General features: G+C 39.6%; 3 protein-coding genes across 3 annotated transcripts; 1 reads left to right on the top strand and 2 right to left on the bottom strand.

The window, feature by feature from the left end:
* Window positions 1–7,121: 7,121 nt before the first annotated feature.
* LOC122626743 lies at window positions 7,122–9,812 on the bottom strand. Its single transcript, XM_043807115.1, has 2 exons — window positions 9,465–9,812; window positions 7,122–7,240 (listed from the first exon to the last, which is right to left on the bottom strand). Exon 1 carries the CDS (start codon window positions 9,810–9,812, stop codon window positions 9,582–9,584), a length of 231 nt encoding a protein of 76 aa, XP_043663050.1. The 3' UTR covers window positions 7,122–7,240; window positions 9,465–9,581.
* A 5,896-nt stretch (window positions 9,813–15,708) lies between these two features.
* LOC122624701 lies at window positions 15,709–16,701 on the top strand. Its single transcript, XM_043804379.1, has 2 exons — window positions 15,709–15,995; window positions 16,052–16,701. The coding sequence occupies exons 1-2, from the start codon at window positions 15,901–15,903 to the stop codon at window positions 16,590–16,592; spliced, it is 636 nt and encodes a 211-aa protein (XP_043660314.1). The 5' UTR covers window positions 15,709–15,900; the 3' UTR covers window positions 16,593–16,701.
* A 254-nt stretch (window positions 16,702–16,955) lies between these two features.
* LOC122624691 (FAD synthase) lies at window positions 16,956–18,088 on the bottom strand. The gene has a single exon (XM_043804368.1). It carries the CDS (start codon window positions 17,991–17,993, stop codon window positions 17,223–17,225), a length of 771 nt encoding a protein of 256 aa, XP_043660303.1. The 5' UTR covers window positions 17,994–18,088; the 3' UTR covers window positions 16,956–17,222.
* Window positions 18,089–18,919: the final 831 nt, after the last annotated feature.

Here is an 18,919-nt window from a genome sequence, read left to right as displayed (position 1 = left end):
ACAACCCCGCAAGCCCCCCTTTTGCATTCCACATTCTGGATGCGCTCGAGTGTAAAGTAAACATACAATGAATTATAACCGCCCGCCCACACGGAGGGCCACGCCCACAAGGCACATGGCACCCGGCACACGGAAAAGTGCACTTGGAATGGCAGTGGAAATTAATGAGACGTGATGGAAAAGGTGCGCTACCCAAAATGCTTCAATTTATGCAGTTTAGCTGCAGCATCATTCGATTCAGCGAACCGCAAAATTCTCATTGCGATAATTTCACATTTGACTTTTCCCAAGTGGAGGGTGTGGAATTGCCTATCTCACTAAGTTTCAACGCAGCCGTATTTCTAAATTAGGCAGCAAATAAATCTTGCAAGCGCCATTCTTCCCGGATTAATTTATTTTGGGTTTAAAATCGAACTAATGAGCCGGCGCTTGAATTGCAGATGGGCACGTAATTTCACTGAATAATTTATAATTAAAAGACTCAATTATTAAAAGCTTTGCATGCATGATATTCACATTATTTATGTTTTCAAATTTAATCTGTATAACTTGATTGTTAAAATGCAATTGATTTATTTAAAATGCATTTGCTACAGCAGAAGATTGTAGTAATGTTTATAATTGAACATTAAATGAAAATCATATGTGAACGATGAAATGTTTTACTTATATGACCTATTAAAGGGTATCATTGCTCACCACTTTAGTGAACTTAAAAAAATCATTACAGCCCTGAGCGTTCTGCATCCAAGGACATGAATAACATTATAATTATCACTCTGTAGAAATGTAACACACTGACAGAAACCTTAGGCTTAAATACAACGAAAATACCTAAGGACTTATCTGCTATTTACCTTAGTGGAAAAGTTTTGTTCATTGGGCTTAGAAACTTTTTGGCAATAAATAATAATAAGTTGCCAAACGCCTTTTCAATATGAGATACACCAACTAAAACCTAATGAACGTCGGCCAAATCATTATAATTAGCATTATCAACGGCAGGATCAACTTGAAATGAGATTAGCAGCGACATGGCGAAACTTTGCAGCTTTAATTTATCCTTATTCCCGCCCCTCCACACCGAATGCCTAATTAGGAACTTTTCCGCAGAGGCAACTTCCTCTGTTGCCTTCCTCTGTTGCCAGCACATAACATGCTGTTTTATAATGGTTGCAACTGCCAGCCTTTCAGACTCATCAGCTGCCACTTGTGTGTCCCATCGTCATAACAGGAAGCCGCCCGTCAGCAGCAGCAATACATCCACATCGACAGGAACATCCAGCCATCGACATCCCTGTATATCCATGCATGCACCGCCCACGTCCACCCATTCACCTTCATCTTGAATGTTCCGGACTCATTCTGTCCGGACTCCGGAGTGCGGAAACTGCAGCGTCGATTATGTCATTCGGGAGGCGACCCGGAGCCACTGTGCCCCGCCGTATTTGCTACATCGCCATAATGCATGTCTTATCTGCCGCATCGGCAACATCGCCGGCAACACCAAGGGGAACATCATGTGGCACATGCGATAGTGATTAATTCACTCGGGGCAACAACAGCGGGGTGGTGTTCAAATATTTGTATTGTTTACCACTCCATTAGCTGAAGACACGTGTGAGGTGGAGCGTGAAATAATTAAGCAGTTATATGTTTTTCTTTTAAATAAGTGTATGCTGGTGCAAAACATTATTCGCATGCTATCTTTTATTTTGCACTACAATTAAATTTTAAGTGTCAGCACGGTTTTATTCACATGTTTTATAACTCTTTCTGAAGCGAAAAACTTTAATTAAATCCTCTTATTTCAGTTATTTAAATGTGAACAATAAAGGAGAGCGACTGGTTTATTGCCCGCAGTCAAAAACGCCAATATTTGCACACGCCTTGTCTTAATTGCAAAACTGCACATGATAAAAAAGAGTAAAGTTTTAACTACCTTTGTTAATTAGGTACTTCCAGCCAGGATATTGCTTCTATACATATTCCATGGAAATTGTGAGTGCTACAAATATTTGAACTTCACACTTCTGTGCGAGAGTTGAAGGCGGAAATGAGTGCCATTTCATTTACACAGTTGTCCACTGGACCAGCAGAGTTGACGCCACTCGATCGAAGGCCATTTGGAGTGTCATTTCAACGCTGTGGATGGCATGGATCATAAATTCCTGCATGATGAGTAGTGCGTATACGCAATGCCATTAAATTAGCGGCGACATTGTTGTTATGGCCATAAACAAATACCAATTAAATTTGAATAAAAATGCAATGCACATAAATCGAGAGTGGTGTGGAAATGGGGCGGCCAAACGGAGATGCATGGGCTGCCAAATGGGGCGTAACCACTTATGGCTTTCGCCAGGATACGCCAGGACTCGACCGGATTCGGCACCACTTGGCACCCGACGACACGCATCCTGTCACGCATTATAAGTTTATTATGTGCACTGTACGAGTATTCTCGCTCCTGACTCCATTTTGGATACGGATGCGAGCACGGAATCCGGTTGGGGTCTATCCTGCGACTCCGACTGCATAATTCGCCATTCGCTTTTACGCTGAAATAAATGTGCATAATTTGTCGACATAAATCCCAGGCGTCTACTGCCCGGAGTTGGGGCTTATTCCGGCGTGGTGGGGCACGAGTCGAAGCCAATGGCATCGATGGAAGTTGGGTTTGTGGTTTGGCTGCAGTTAATTTCCTGCCTAATTGAGCGCATTGCCAAACAAATTTGTGCTGAAGTTATATTTACAAAAGTTCGCTACGATTTTCTTCTGCGGAAAGGGACTGAAAGTTGCCACGGTTTAATTTAAAACTTTTAGTGGTAACTGTATCAAATGGTTACAAAATACCTTAGCTATTTACAGCTACTTTGGAATTAAATTACAGAATGGGAAATATAATGCATAGTTTGGTATCAAATCTTCAATGGGTAACCCAAACATGTACAACTTTAAAGCTATTAATATATTTAAAGATGGTGCATGTTTTTTGCTAAAAATTTAAATTTACATTTAAATACAACTCCAAAGTAAGGCTAGAAACCTAGGACATATCGATCTGAAGCAAAACCTCGCTGAGCTGTTTGAAATTTCCAGCAAGCCAACTCGATTTTGCCATATCTTTAATTTGCATTTAGCCTTTTCTTGGGCCTTGCGTGGCTCGGACTTGGCTAGCTGGCATTCGAAAGCTGACTTGACTTTCAAATTGGTCCTGCCGGTGAAACACAACCGATGGCCGCCCACCAGGAGGTCCTGTCAGTGGCAGAAGTGACCTTCGAATGCCAACCCGAAACCATATCAACCAGCTAAACCAGAAACCAGAAATGCAACAGTTCAAGCAAGGGCGGGCAAAAAGGTTACTCAAAAGCTAAAACTTTCTGGCTGCCTAATGCAAGGGTAAACACGCATGCCACGCCCCCTACAATCAGGATCTGGAGGCGCAGGTGGTGCAGGACTCCAGTTTTGGGGGGAAGCATAACAGTTCGTAATTGAGGCGCAAGTTTCTGATGCCATGAAACGAGTATGGGTATGAGTACGAATACGAATACGAGTGGGAATACGAGTAAGAATACAAGTAAGTTCATATGCAGCCTCGTCTTGCCACAACGCTTTGCATGACTGCCACACAATGCCACACATGTGAAGATTAGAAAGTGGGTGGCGGATTGGGGGGTAGGTGGGTGACGGGCGGGCGAGGAGACGCCAACGCGTCCTTGAGCGCACTTTTCTGCCACTTGCCTTCTATTTGTAATTTTAACGAGCTTGCTTTTGGCTTTGCTTTTGTTTTTTACCCGCTGAGCTGCCGAGCTGCTGATGTTGCTGCTATTGCTGCTGTTTTGCTTACTGTGTTTGTGCAGCTCGACGAGTGGCGAGCACTTGTGCAATATTTGCAGCAGGCGCTCAAAGGACTTTCCTCGCCTTGTTTTTGCCAGCCAGCCAGATCTTCCCCTTCTGGCGCATGTCTCAAAAGAAAACGAATTTCCTTTAGCATTTCCTGGCTGTCTCGCTGTGCATTTGAAAAAGATTTGATATGGAACAGAGACGCACACACCCACCCACAAAGCCATCAGCTGAAAACTCTTTTTTCTTACCGCCCTCGGCAATTTCCGGCGGAAGCGCGAAAAACTTTTTCAGGTATTTAAGTGGCCTCCACTGTGCCCGGCAAGTTGGCAAAATTCCCTAGGCCAACTACTTACTTTGGCCCATTCACCGCATTCAAGATCTTGGCGTCTGCTGCTCCTCCTTGCGCCATTCCTCAATGTGCACACTTCCGTTTCCGGCCTTGGGCGTCGAGTTTGCCAGGGAGCAGGAAAGGGGGCAGCAGCAGCAAAACAAGCAGCTTACTACTCGTAAGTATTTCTAATCGTAATAGACGTCCAAGTACAGTTCATTAAAAATTTAATGGAACGGCTAACATTCCAAATAACGCTACAAAAACTGGAGTCTGTTAAACCCGAAACTATAAAACTATTTGTAACAATTAAAAGTTGAATAGCAGAATTAAACGCTTTTTGTTTTTATCAAAAGTATAACTCTAACTAAACAATTTCCCATTTTCTTGTACTCCGGAAAATTTAAGCTATAACAATAAGAAAATATTTTGTTTAGTAGAATATTTGTATACCCAACTTGCGCTTTTCAATATCGTTTTCAACGAAGTGTATACACGGATACGAGTATGTTCAACCAAAATGTCCTTAAGTAGGGACTACACTAATGATTTGCATATGTCTTTCGACTGTCGGGACATGGCATGAAATACGATTTCGTATTTACTTTTACAGCAAATTGCTTTTAGTGGCTGCGACTTGGACGCGCCTAACAAATTATGTAAGCGTTCTCGATGTCCTCGCTGTGTGCGAAATGTGTGGTTGTGGCGTCTGATTTATGTACGCTCAAGAAACACTCGAGACTTTCGCCGAAATAAGCCCCAAACCGAAATCAACCACAAGTCACCTTCTCACTCATAAGCCAATTTTAATTAATGCAAAACATTTTAGGCAAGGTGGAAATGCGAGAAAATGCAATAAGCGGATTGAATTCGGAGGAGCAGAAATTGTGTCAGGGAAAATGCGGAATTTGCCATTTTCCATTTGCCAGGTGAAAAGAATGCAAAGGTATTTCACTTTTTCCTGGGCACAAGTCAACCGAAGAAGGATCTAAAACGAATGCAATGAGCTAAGGCCAAAAAAAATAAATCGCTTCCTTAGCTTTAGGTAACTTTTCAACATTCATGAAAATTTCGAATTCAGATTACAGATGCAAATTTCTACGAGGAAGCATCAACGTAGTTTGCACTGCATAAAAAGCAAGGAGTTAAAAAAGAATAGATTTGTACATTTAGAATTAAAATTTTAGAATTTAAAGCACTACAGAATGGCATTGTTAAAAATGTCTAATAATCATTTCCACACATTTTCCCTTTATGATATAACCCAAAAAGCATTTGTTAAATGATTGCGCGCCCAAATTCCCATCGATTTTAAGAAAAGACCTCGTTTATTTGGTGGCTCCATAGTGAAAATGGAAAAGAGAACGCAAATCGATTTTTTCCCAGTCGGGGCGGTCATTAAAGGTGTGTTCTATTCTGCTAAGGACAGGTGAGCGTGACCTGGCAAATTACTTAATTAACGCACTTCTCTGACAAAGGCAAACTTGGTCTGCGTCCGTCAAGTTTTGGTGAGTATTTCGAATTACGGGGACCTCGACCTTGCTGCTCACAGACGGAACTGTGCGTAAATGCCACAGAGTTTGGCATTTCACTGACAATTTGACCTCTTGACCTCGCCGAAAGCAACGGGCAGTTTAAAATTATGGGTAAAATCAATGGATTTCCAGGTACTTAAATCACAGCCCCATTCCTTTCAGGCGACCCGTTGACAGGCCTCCATTAGTGAAATCAAATATGCAAACTTTGCCAATTAGATGAATTTTTTATGTATAAAATGTGTCAACATGTTCTGTGGACAGGCACACACGTAGTACTATACTATTACGATTACTATAGAACGTTCGTTTCGCCGACATGTGAAACAAAAACGAAAACAAGTTTTTCTTACACAATCGTGATCTACATTTCATGTAGGGTGCAACAAGCTCTTTGGCTTATTATTTATTGGCTTTTTGATAAGCCAAATTGCCAAGTGAGCGCCTTTCGTTACGACTTTATAATGTCTGCTCTGTTCGTTGGGGCACTCGCATAAATCTTTCGTCGAAAGTCGTTTTGTTGTCTTGTTTTTCAGTTTGATTTGTTTGTGACTCCTTCGAGTGCCATAAAGCAATTACCAGGAACTGTTTAAAATTGCATTTGCTATTGACTGTGGGCAAGCTGGCAAAGGCAAACAGGACACACAATCACAGAAATGGGTTCCCCGACCTGATTCTCTGTTTGAAACACTCTGTTTGCCCAGCCCTGGGACAATTCTCGCATGTCCGTCAACGTAATCCACACATTTACTCTGCCATTCAATATTGTTGTTTGTCAAACATTTTCGGTGGAGTATAGATGTTCCAACCCATATTACGCATACGACTAGTGGACAAGGTGGCTAAACTCTACTGTAATGAATTCCGACAACTTGCCAGCTATTATTTGCCAAAGGGAAATAACTAATAATGAGTGATTCACTACTGTTTCTATGGAGCATACGTATGAAACTATCTAATACTTATTTAATAATTAAATTTTAAAAAGTTTTAGTTCTACAGTCTTTTAAATATTATATCTAACTATGTGTCTTCCAAGAGGTTTGTCCTTTTAATTGTGTTATAGCTTAAGTAGTTTGGCCATCAAATGTTTTAAGTTTGAAAGACTTGTTAAATCCTTCACCAAACTAGCTATACAACAGGATTGATTGGGTCTACTGAAAAAGTATAACAAATCAGTTGTACTCACTTCACGAAGGTATTATTTTCATAAATAATGCCACTTGCTGGAGCCATTCGTCGATTTCATTGCCGAATATAGGTGTTTATTATTGCAGCTCAGGTTAATTGAATTATTGATTGCTTTGAGTTAAACATATACTTTTCAATGATTATGGCTTAGCAATTGCACTTTACACACACACAAAAACATTAGCTTATGCTCTCTCTTTAAGCTAGATTTGAAAATATTTAACTTTGTTATTGAACTATACACACATATTTATATATATTTAATTCATTTAATTTGTTTTAACACATGTATTGAAATAACTGATGGTTTATACTTTAGACAGCATTCGAATGAGACCTGAAAGTAAAAGAAGAACAACTAAATTAGATATGGACGCTACAGAAGTCGCTTTTTTATATTTCAGTCACATTCGCACCCACCCACCTAAAACCCTTTATCTAATTTCCCAAAAAGCCATTCCGTGACCTTGCCAAAAGCATTAATAACAATTCCCTTCGTATAATTTGTTGTAAATGCATGCGTAAGCGGAGCTAGCCCAAAAGCAACGCCCACCGAACAATTTGATTGCACAATGGCTAGACACCAGCTACAACAACATTTTGACAGGATACGCTTACGTGGTCAGTGTGTGTGTGTGTGTAAATTGGTGTAAAAGCACATAAAGGGTAATAAAGGGTTTAGCTACGCATACAAATGATATACATATATATCGAGTCACATGTGTTTGCCTGTACATTTTCATAAAAATGTTTCGTGCTGCACAGTGGTAGTGAATCGGAAAAATATATCTGACTCGGGTGCAAATAGGTAAATTATCTAACATTATAGGATACTTCGGGAAGGCTTTGTGTGCCAGTCTGTCCAGTCTACACACGAGGTATATAACTTAATTTTTATAAAATTTAACAAAATAAAATCAATACAAAAACAGAAAACCAAAGTTAGAAAGGTAAGTTTGTTGCTGTAATTGAACATTTGTAGATTGGGAGATAAATAATATTTGACTACTTCAAACCTAGCATGAATACCATTTCCATTCGTATTATTTCCACATATTATTTTGCAGTAATGTGACTCTTTTTACGCACAGTCTCATCTCGTTTGGTTAATACTCTTTGTTATTTTACCAAATGGAAGCATCTGTGCCAAAGGCTGTCCAAAAACGAGATTGAGATCCCATTTCTTCCACTTACTGCACGTTTCAGGCACAAACGACAAAATTGCGAAATTCACTTCAGCTCATGACATATGGGTGCAAATATTTACATATATTCGAGCATAAGAATGCTAGCTGTAAAGCATGTTCCTTCAAGGATTTAAAACTCGCGTAAAAATCCTTGAGCCGAAGAACGCACCCGAACTGCATGTTTACGGTTGCCATAAAGTCCGATAATATAAAAATAAATTCAAAGCTGACAATATCAGCGCAATAACGACTGCCTCCATTTACGAGTTGCTTCTGCTGTAAATACGCTGCTTACGACCATACAAAGGAATAAAAATAAAAGAAAATCATTTAAGGTAGAATTACACTTTTCCGACTTGGGCTTTATGCTTTTACAAAATATAAAAAGGAAACCGGCTCTCTACGTTCCATGAATGGAAATGGAAGTTCTTTTTATACCAAAAACTATATATAGAGTCCCGCAAAAATATCGTTTAAATATTTATGCACCTTAAAAACCGTTCAAACTGCAAATGCTGAATAAATAATTCGTAAAACGTTCAAACACTCGTCAAACTTTAAAGGCGCATTCAATTATTCATTGGGAATATTTAAAAATTGTGGCTCCCCAGATTAATTAATTTCCTGGCAGTAAACGAATAAATTATAGCCCCTGGCTGTTTTTTCCTTATTTTTTCCAGAAACCTGTGGCCCGAAAACCAACAATAATACACCAAATACCAGAGCCTCACCCACGCAAACCGAAAATGTAGGTCAGCAATGTGAATTGAAAATCAGAATAAAAACAAATACCACATACCACATACTCAACCCACACACACGGGGGAGGGGGTGAGGTGTGTGTGTACTTCGAGCTTTGTCGCAGTGTAAAATCAATTTTCATGAAATGTGCCACGCGTCGTATGAGTAATCAGCGGGTACAAGCCAAGCAAACAAAGCCAGGGCACAAACAAAAAGCGAACTGTGTGAGCCATTCCTATATTGATGGCGGTAACATATTGTGGTATAAATCAATTTAGCGCTAATTTCAATAAACCAAACAGCCCCGTAAAATGCCTATTGATATAATTCGATAAGGAAAAAAGATGGTGGAGTAGGTCCCAGCTAACTAGTCAAAAATGTTAAAACGCGTGACTATTTTTAGAAGACCTTGCCGTTGCTGTGGCCAAGAAAATCAAGTTGTTTCTACTTTGTATGGTTTATTGATAATAAAACCGCTTCACGAAATCAATATAGTCGTAAGGAACACATGTTAAAATGTACTTTAAAGGTTTCAAACTTGTAATAAAAAACATAAATGTGTACTTCGCAATTGTTAAATTATACCACTTACAAACTATATCCACCCAGAAGTAGGCAACAAGAAATCTTTACCTTTTTTATGAGTTTAGTTGAACAATAATTACTGGTTCGCCTCTGCGGTTTCAATATGTTGGCATTTATCTATATAATTGGAGCATTTTTGGTTGGAGATTGAGTTTCATTCCGTTCTCATATCATCAACACGATGATGATGAAGTAGCAACAACACATGAGAATCTTAAAGTTGGGCAATTTAAAGCCTTTGTGCTTTTGTTTGTTTTGCTTGGCTTGCAGCTGCAGTTGAAGCTGGAAGTGCTCGTAGCCCGATTTGGATGTGCGGATGACTATATTCTCTCCACCTTCATGGCCTCCGTCGCTATTGTCACCGAATTTGATGTCTTTGCAGGTTTTTATGCACATTTTCTACGATTGACCTTTATTCTGCTACTCGGATTATTCTGCGAGGGAATTTATTTGATTACACTTTCACAGTTTCACAATGGCTTTCCCTGTGTGCTCATTTCCTTTGCAGCTTACACGCGCAGTTTGTTATCAAAGCCAGGGGTTTTCATGGCCGCCAAACTTTTCCTGTAGCCATTTCAATAAAATATATGAAAAACCAAAGAAGAACTTCAGTTAAAGTTAGTTGATCAGACATTTGCTTGCAAATATAACCAAGAGGTTAATAAACATAAAATGGAAGCACCAACTTAAACTGGAAGAAAATTCAAGGATTGCTCGTTGAGGAAAATAACAAGGAGCATACCACTGACCATGATTAGCAAGGAAGAGGTCTTCGCCAGGACACACAAGTTTGTGACTTTAGGAATATTAAAATGCAAATGATTTTCTATTTCTCTATTAGCTTAGCAAGTGAATTTTATAACTATTGTGATGATTATTTCGAATAATAAATTGATGATAAAAAACATAAGAATGTTTAACAATTTTATGGCATACTTAAAGATGCTTGTTGTATTATTATTGTGGAAAGCACAACACTTAGAACGACTTTAAAAATATTGTGTTTTACAACTTTACAAGAATATTCAATTTGAAAATTTTACTCAAATAACCGTTTTTAAATTAAAGGCTCTTGCTAAAAAAAAACAATTTTTAAATCACTTCTTGATAAATTTAATAAAATATTTGTATATATTTCTACGCTGTTAACATTTATTTTTTTAATTATAGAGAAAACCGATAGGTATTCGAAAGCCACCAATTATTTCTGTGAAATGTAAGCGTTTACTTTTCTTGGCCGTGAAACTCCTCGTTTCCCCAGCTGGTAACTTAATCGAGCACCAGTTTCAATCTACGGAACCGTATGGCGGCGTATAAATTATTAGCCAAAGGGCGAGGATGCTCCAGGGAGTCCTTCGAGCTGAGCGGAGACAAACGTGTTTAATTCAATCTCACTGGGAATATCGCACATACGCCACGTGCGCCCGAGCGACAGGCTATGCCCACCTGGGCATAAGCTGGGGTATAATTTTGCACAAGTTTGCAACTTTCACTTTTCACTTCATTTGACGCGAACTTTTGGCGCTGATATTGTGGCTGCTGTCAGTGCCAATTGTCGCTGTTTTTGCGTTCACTTTGGCCGAGTGGCAAACGCTTTGCTCGCTGCCGTTTTGTATACTAAAGGACATGGGTTTGCCACTGGATGGCAAGCAGCTGCGTCCTCAGGTCCTGTGGGAACACAACTCTCTCTTTGCTCTCCGGTTTTCTGGCTGTTCTGGCTTTCTGGCTTCTCTGGCTCTCCAGACTCGACGGAATGTGTATGTGCGCGCGCAGGAGCGTCCGGAGAGTTGCCAACTTGGCCAGTTCCTGGCTTCTTGTTTATAACAACAACAGTTGGGGAGTGTATATAGAAGGCCCTACGACGTCGATTGTTGGCCATGTTTTCTAGCTGCTGGCTGGTATGCTGTTGCTATTGCCCGCTGCACTTAACTTGAACTTTTAGAGCTGTCTTGTCGAAAAGTTGGCAGCGGACTACTTCAAGGCTTTTTAAAAGATTTCACTTCACGCTGAGACATTCAGGCGTTGGCCTGGCCCAAACCCACCGACCCACCAACCCCCCACTCTCGTGCATATGTGGCAGCGTCGTAGCTTCTTAGCCACATCCTTGCGCGGCTCACACGCCCACCAAACGACTTTGAAACAAATTCACGTTGGCCTTTGGCTTTGGCATTGGCCACTCTCATTAAAGCCAGAAGTTATTGTCTTATTTGGCATACAGAACGGAATATATTACGAGCATAGGATATACAGCCCATCAAGATGACTAATTTGATCCCTTCAGCTTAGTGTCTGTCAATGAGTCTATAATGGAGGCCAAATGACTGCTCACAATGTGGGCTAACGCCAAAAGCAGCCTTGATAAATACGAGTTCATTTCAAGTCAGTAAGCCGCATTGTGTAAAAACTATTAAACAAGTATATCAATTATTTACTGTATGCTGTAGTCATATTCTAGCCTTTTTAAATGCAAACGACATGGCTTAAGTGCAAAGATATAGAGGATTTATGTATACGGCACTATTAAACTACTTACTGCTTTGTTCAAAAACCACCTCTTTAAACTGGGCTAGAAATGTTACCCACATATATTTAAAATGAAATCGCTTCACGGTTTACTAAAGGATTTCCTGTTTTCGTCCTTGAATTCTCGAAAATTGCTCTTCCTCTGAGCAGAATATCCATCGATATACCTAAACAGAGTGCGGTTTGGTTTTATTCGGATTGGTCCATGGCAATACATATAGCTGTTTTGCATATCAGCTCAACACTTGGCACTCCCAGAGCCCCCACCCCCCTCCCCTTATATCCGTTCCGGGTGTTATGCGGAATAAATTCGAGGCTGACTTGGATATTCAACGAATTATCATCTCGCAGTGCACGCCTCGGCTCCGTACGTGCCGTCGCCTGGATAGCCAAGGCTCCGGCTTTCGCCTGTCCTTGTGCCATGGATGTCCTGCTCATCCTGCCCATCCTGCCCGTTCCCAGTCGATTCCCAGGCCAGGCCAACACCCACTTCCTATGGATGGCTGTGGCCACGGTCAAGCTGCTTATCTCACACAAAACACTGGTTGCTTTGGCGAAAGAAAACGACGAGACTTGCCAAACAGGAACTGGAGCAAAAAATCGCAAAAGTGAAATGTCGAAATCCTTTCTATTCAAAGCTGCGAGAGAAAAATAGATTCGCAAAATTATACACAAATTTATAGTGTGCCAAAAATCAAGCAGCTTTTTTCCTCCAATTCAATTGTTTGATTTGACTTTGCTTCAACAAGTTTCTTGTTGAAGAACGACCATTTGGCTGAGTAAATGCCTCTAGGTGGAGATCGTAAAACAATTCAGGAAAAGGAATTCGCATAACCCTCGGGCACGAATAAAAACCGAGCTGCCAAGGGTACGAGAAGGATTACAGCCAAGGCAGTTAAAAGGCAGTTTTATATTCATTACAAGTCCAGCTGCAGGGCCAAAACAACAGGAACAACAACCAAGGGTGGGAGGGACCACCAACAACAGCAACTGGCAACAGCAACATCAACAATTTACGACTCCAAAGCGAGTTGTAGCCCTTTTTTTATAGTTACCATAGCTCAGCTCACACAACAGCTAGTTTTTATTCCTGCCCACCCACCCACACGTAGTAAAGAAATTGAAAAATGTTAGGGGATTTTAAATATAACATTTAACCAATATGGATATACCTATTTTTTGTAAACAAAAACTATAAAAATCAATATACATCATTCTCCAGTTTGTTACCTCAATATTCATTTAACATTAAGAGTAAAAAAGGCATTTGTAGCAACAATTTTAGATACTAAGAAACTCGAACTGAAATGTTCAAAATGTATTTTCTATTTGATTGTATTTTCAAACAAAAGTTGTGTTAATTATAAAAACTAACTTCAAATGGCAAGCCTTCTCTTTAGATAAGATTCCTTTAACGCTGACATCGGATAACAAAATTGAAGCTTTGGAGGGTTGACTAAGCGAAAACTTGTAAACAAACTTAGTCGCCTAAGCACTTCACACCCTCAATTTACTAGACATTAAAGTAAAAAGTTATGAAAGTTGTAAGTCAAATGCACGGTTCATAAAACGCTTTAAAGGCTTTTGATGAGGAAAATCTAACAGCAGCAATATTGAAGGACGAGTTCGCGCACCCTCACCCGAGCGCACATATCCAGTATATAAAAAATGTATATATATAATATTTATATATACTCGTACCTATACATGCTGTAGACACACCTAAGGTGAAGCCCCAAGTTGGCTTAGACAACGGCAAAAATATTGCAGTGGCGAAGCACGGGAACAGCTGAAACGCTGAAAAAGTGAAAGTAATGGCCAGGCCAAACTTTTTCTTTCGCTTAACTAACCTGGCTGAAACCCTACTCCGCTCGGCTCATTCTGAAGGACTTTCGCAGTCCGCATTTGTTCGCTTCTGCCCTGTGCCTTTTGCAATTGCTTATTTGTTTTGCGCTAAAAATTAAGCGCCCCGAAAAGTTTGCTGGATTGCTAAATTACTTTACACGCCACTTGAACACGCAGGCAACGAACAAACCATCCAACGAACATGGGCCAAACACATTTAATTAAATTAAAAATAACAGATAATGCCGAACAAAAGGTGAAACTTCAAGTAAATTTAATTGTTCAAAATGTAGGTTTAAATAACAGCTAACTACAAGCTTAAGGGAATGTAATGTTTATTTTAAATTGAATGATTTTCTGTTATAATAAAAAACAAATCAATTCAAATTAAATGCAAAGTACTATTGACACCACTATTCCGACCATTCAAGGTCCTGTACATTTTCACAATATTCCCTCACTGACATCACATGATGTTGGCAACCCATCAATTATAATAACGATTGGCTTTCAATGGGAATAAGTGATTGTTATCAGATACCGAGCACAGCAATTACCCTGCACACAAACTACAATCCATGGCGTTCGTTTCTCAACTGATAAGTGGCTAAGTTGTCCAAGGAATAGCTCAAATAAAACAGGATACAGAAAGTAAATTGGAGAAAATGGTTAAAGCCAGTTGGCTGCCTTGTAGCGGGCAATTTATGGCTGTTTGCCATTAAAGTGCCACGCATAAACGAAGCGCCTGATAAGAGATACATTTTTTTACATACTTTCGTTTAAAGTTTCAGGCGACGACAGCCACAACAAAAAGGCGAGGGATTTAGCTTTTTGCACTAGACACGCACGTCGACATTCGGTTCAATCGAATGTGATTTGATTAAATATAGCTGGTTAATATTATATTTTAGTCGGCGAACCACACACGGATCTAATCAAGCTCTTTTCTTTTATAATGGAAAATTATTTATGTGTATTTATTTATCTATTCGTTTTAGGGTATTTTGGGTATTTCATTTAGCTACTGTTGCTGTTTGTTGCTTTGGGGAAATTCTTCTGTATTGTATTATTGGTTCGCTTAAAGGTGCTGAGTGAGTGTGTTAACGAAATGAGGAAAGATTGTCTACTGAGCGTGCGAAACGGTTCCGAGTCCTGTCGAGCCCAAGGAGAGTTGCCTTCGCCGTACCACGGCGCGTATGTGTGATATGCGTTTCGTTTTGTTTTAGCAAAGTGCGCGCGCAAAATGCCAAACAGCTGTGCCGTCTCAGCTGCTGTTAAAAGGCTCACAGAGAGCGATGAAATACCCAAAGAGAGTGCTGAGAAACGGGCGAGAGAAAGTTGCCTCTCGGGCGCACGCTCACCGCAGGACGACAGGGTGCGGGGGGTGAGGGGCGTCTGTGTGCTAAAGTGAAAGTAGCCTTGTTGATTAACATCCTTCAGAGTTTACCCACATTGGAAAGGTCGCCAATTTCACTGATAATAACATTCGTCCATGCTGGCAATGCTGCGGCAGCTGTTGCGAGAGAGAAGCGGAAACGGAAGGAGCGCACCGGAAGTGACTCGGCCAAGTGGCACTTCCCCGAATAAATTCAAAAGGCAAATATTCCTATTAACCGCAAGGAGGAAAAGGAAAAACCTCTTTATTTCGTTATTAATTATAATTATTAGATACATGTGACACCATATAAAAAAGGTGTTACGACTACGAATAATATATAATATAGAATAGGTATTGGTAACACAAAGGAAGAAACAATAAACATATTTTCTGCTTTAAAAAGGTGTGAAAAATATAACAAGTGAGAAGCTTAGCATTTAGAATCAATGATCTTCTTTCATTAATGTAAGCTATCTAAAAAATATTACAAATCATTAATAAGCAGCATTTGACAAACCAAATTGTAACTTAAACCACAAACGTGACAGTATATCACCAGTATTAGCTATCCGAGAAATAGCACTTGTCAAATCGAAATCATTTCAGCTACTTTTACATGCCGGTTTGTACGCCGAACACGATTCCCAAGCAACCGGAAAAGATGACAAAGCCCAAGCATAAACACTATATAACGCTGTGAGTTCAGAAACTTCATCGCACTCAGCGAAAATTGGCAAAATGTGGAACAAACCGTATATGGGAATACTAATTTTTTGTGTGATGGCCAGCGGTGGAAGAGTCATACCCACCGAGTTGAGATACTCTCAATTGGGGTAAATATCTCAAATTTTTCACACTATAAAACCATACAATAATGCAACATTCGTAGACAAGAACCGTTAGCGACAGCCAACAACAGTGAGGTGTCCACCACTGATCGTTTGGGTCTCCTGCAGGAGACTTCCTCGGTAGCTCCGGACTTTGAATACGCCCTACTGGGTGAGGATCCGCAAGATCAGCAATGGTTTCGCGTCAGCCTTACACCGAAAACCAACAAAACTGTGTACCGGGCACAGTTCGCTACTCGAAAGCATCCGCCCTTCAATTCGCAAGTTGCCCACCGACATGATAAGACCATTCAGGATCTGCTCAACTGGCTGGACCGTTCCGAGGATCAGAGTCTGTGGAAAGTTTATCGTGATCTGTTGGAGTACACGCCACAGGCACAGTCATCCAGCCAGGAGTATTCCAATGGTAATGAAATCGAGAAAGCGAAAAAGGTGTCCAAGAAGCAGGAATGCCATAGGCGCAATCACCGACTGCTCCTCGTGGATGACGAGGGAACCAGTACCACGACTTCATCAACGCCAAGTAAAAGCCCAACGCAAGCGACACATGAGTTGGTTTACTTCTTAAAGGGGCCCAAGTAAACCCTAGGTTTAAAGACACAATATTCGGTTTTGTAATATGTAATATGTATTAATATTTCGCAAAGAAAAGTTTACATTTTCCTAAATAGACGATCATTATATCAACGAATCTATTGAAATTTATTAAAATTGTTAATGCCTTAAAAAACTAACCTTTACATATATAATAAAAATAAAATAAAAAAAGTTTACAAAATAAATAACATTTTGGTAAATAGATTAACATTGTATCAATGAATCTAATATTAAACAGCTATACAAATAAATAACTAAATACAAGTTAAAATATACTTTTTTACGGCAACCAAGACCACAGAGTTCCTGAGCTTTAGGTGCAAAAGCTTTCGCAAATTTCTCATCAAATATTTAAGAACTTTTACTAGCATTTCTCTTATACAGTAGATAAAAGTGGTATGGTATAAGGGGCTAGGCCGGTTTGTGCAAGTTATTCAAATTGTCTGATAAGCGAAATGTGAACAAGTGAAATGGGGTCTTGACGAAGAATTGTCGGCCCAGTTAGCTGACACTTGCTGCTCCACTTTGTCTCACATTGGGGTGGAAAAATGAAAAGAAAATCAAGTCAAGAGCAGAGCCGGAAACTTTGAGCTTGACCTGAACTTTGGCCACTGGTTATTGTTTGGTTCCGCTGACTGAGACCTGGCCATGCCCATCCCGGTTGATCCGCTCCAGGAGCACATCCTCCAATTCGTAGGCTGGCCGATAAGTCATCTTGCCCAGCTTTTCGTCGTAAGACAGCAGGTTGGGATTAAGACGGGTTGAACTGCGATCCCCTAATGATGTGTAGCCCCGATCGTAGAGGCAGCAGTAGGGCAGATTGTTGGAGCGCAAGTAGCTCCAAATGTCGTGGTAGCTCCACTCAAGCAGCGGGAAGATCCGCATCATCGCTGGCCATCCGTTGTTGGTAGGTGCCATATCGCATAGATCAAAGCCTTCGGGATCGCTGCGCCGGCAGCCAAGGAAGATTGCCTTCACCTGGGAATCCTCGGCTATCAGCTGCTCGAAGGCAACCTTAAGGGCTCCTTGGTATATCCTTAGTTGTAGTCCATAGCGCTGGACAGAATTATCCACAAACGTCTCAAGCTCCTCAAATGGATTTGCAGACTTCACGTAAACCGCTCCCAGGGGCATTGAGGTCGTCAGTGACGTCATCCTGGCTAAAATATCCAGCAAGACCGTGCAATCCTTGCCACCATTAAAGGACAGCATCATCTCATTTGGTTTATACAAAGTCATAGCCCGTTTTATTACCTCCTCAGAGTGCTCGAGCTTGTGCCTCAGTTGGTCATTCGATTCGCTCTTTTCAACTGTTGGAACGTACAACCCACGGCTTGCATGATAATGACGGCAGACTTTGTGCCAAAATTGCGAAGCGAGTTTCATTTTGACAAGATGAAATTTAACTCAAGCGCTTGGTTTTCGTATGAAAATGTAAATATAAAAGCTACATCGAATTTTGAAATGAAATGAAGCATTTCATGACTGCTAGATTCGTAATATATCTGCCACAAGTCTTTGATGTGTTGACATTGCCAATAGGCTTTAAGTTGAGGTTTTTAGAGCTTTGAGTTCTTATAGAAATATTTCATTTCTTTCTTGTTTATGTTGTATTTAGCTTAGAATTATGAGATCATAAAACAGTTATATTTAAACCTTTTTAAGAACTGCATGAAATAGAATGTTTTAAAATAAAATATACAATTCTTAACTATGCACTGAGATATAGACCATGGTAAAGAAAATTGACCTAAGTACATATTAAAAAAATTAATAAAGCAATTGTTTCGTTCATAATAATATAATAAAATATTCTAATAATAATAATATAAATAAAATAATATAATAGAAATAAAATAAAATAATAATAATAATATAATAAAATATAATAATAATAATAATATATAATAATAATATAAATATTATAATGATAATAATATTATAATATATCAATACAAATTTGCTGTCATGAAGCAAAAGGTTACTTAATCAACAGATTTGAAAGAACTTTTAAGAAAGGTTTATGCAGAAGCGATTGTTGCTATGCATAAACATAAACGAATATTTTCTGCTATGCAAGGCATATTCGGCACGCGATTACAAATTCTCCAGAAAAAATCAGACCATTGAACTAAATGAATATGCTAGTAATAAATTATTTATTTTCATATAATATAATTATTACATATTACGTTTCATAAACCTAAATAAAAATTGTCTAAAACATTTTAATAAAATTATATAGCTCAACACAAAGCAAAGTACATTTCATTCTTGGTGCTTCAACCAATTTTATTTCCGTTGTTTTATTA

The sequence above is a fragment of the Drosophila teissieri genome, chromosome 2L (assembly GCF_016746235.2).
Source record: "Drosophila teissieri strain GT53w chromosome 2L, Prin_Dtei_1.1, whole genome shotgun sequence".
NCBI lineage: Eukaryota > Metazoa > Arthropoda > Insecta > Diptera > Drosophilidae > Drosophila > Drosophila teissieri.
Note: the sequence above shows the minus strand (reverse complement) of the source record. Positions and strands in the feature narration are given on the sequence as shown.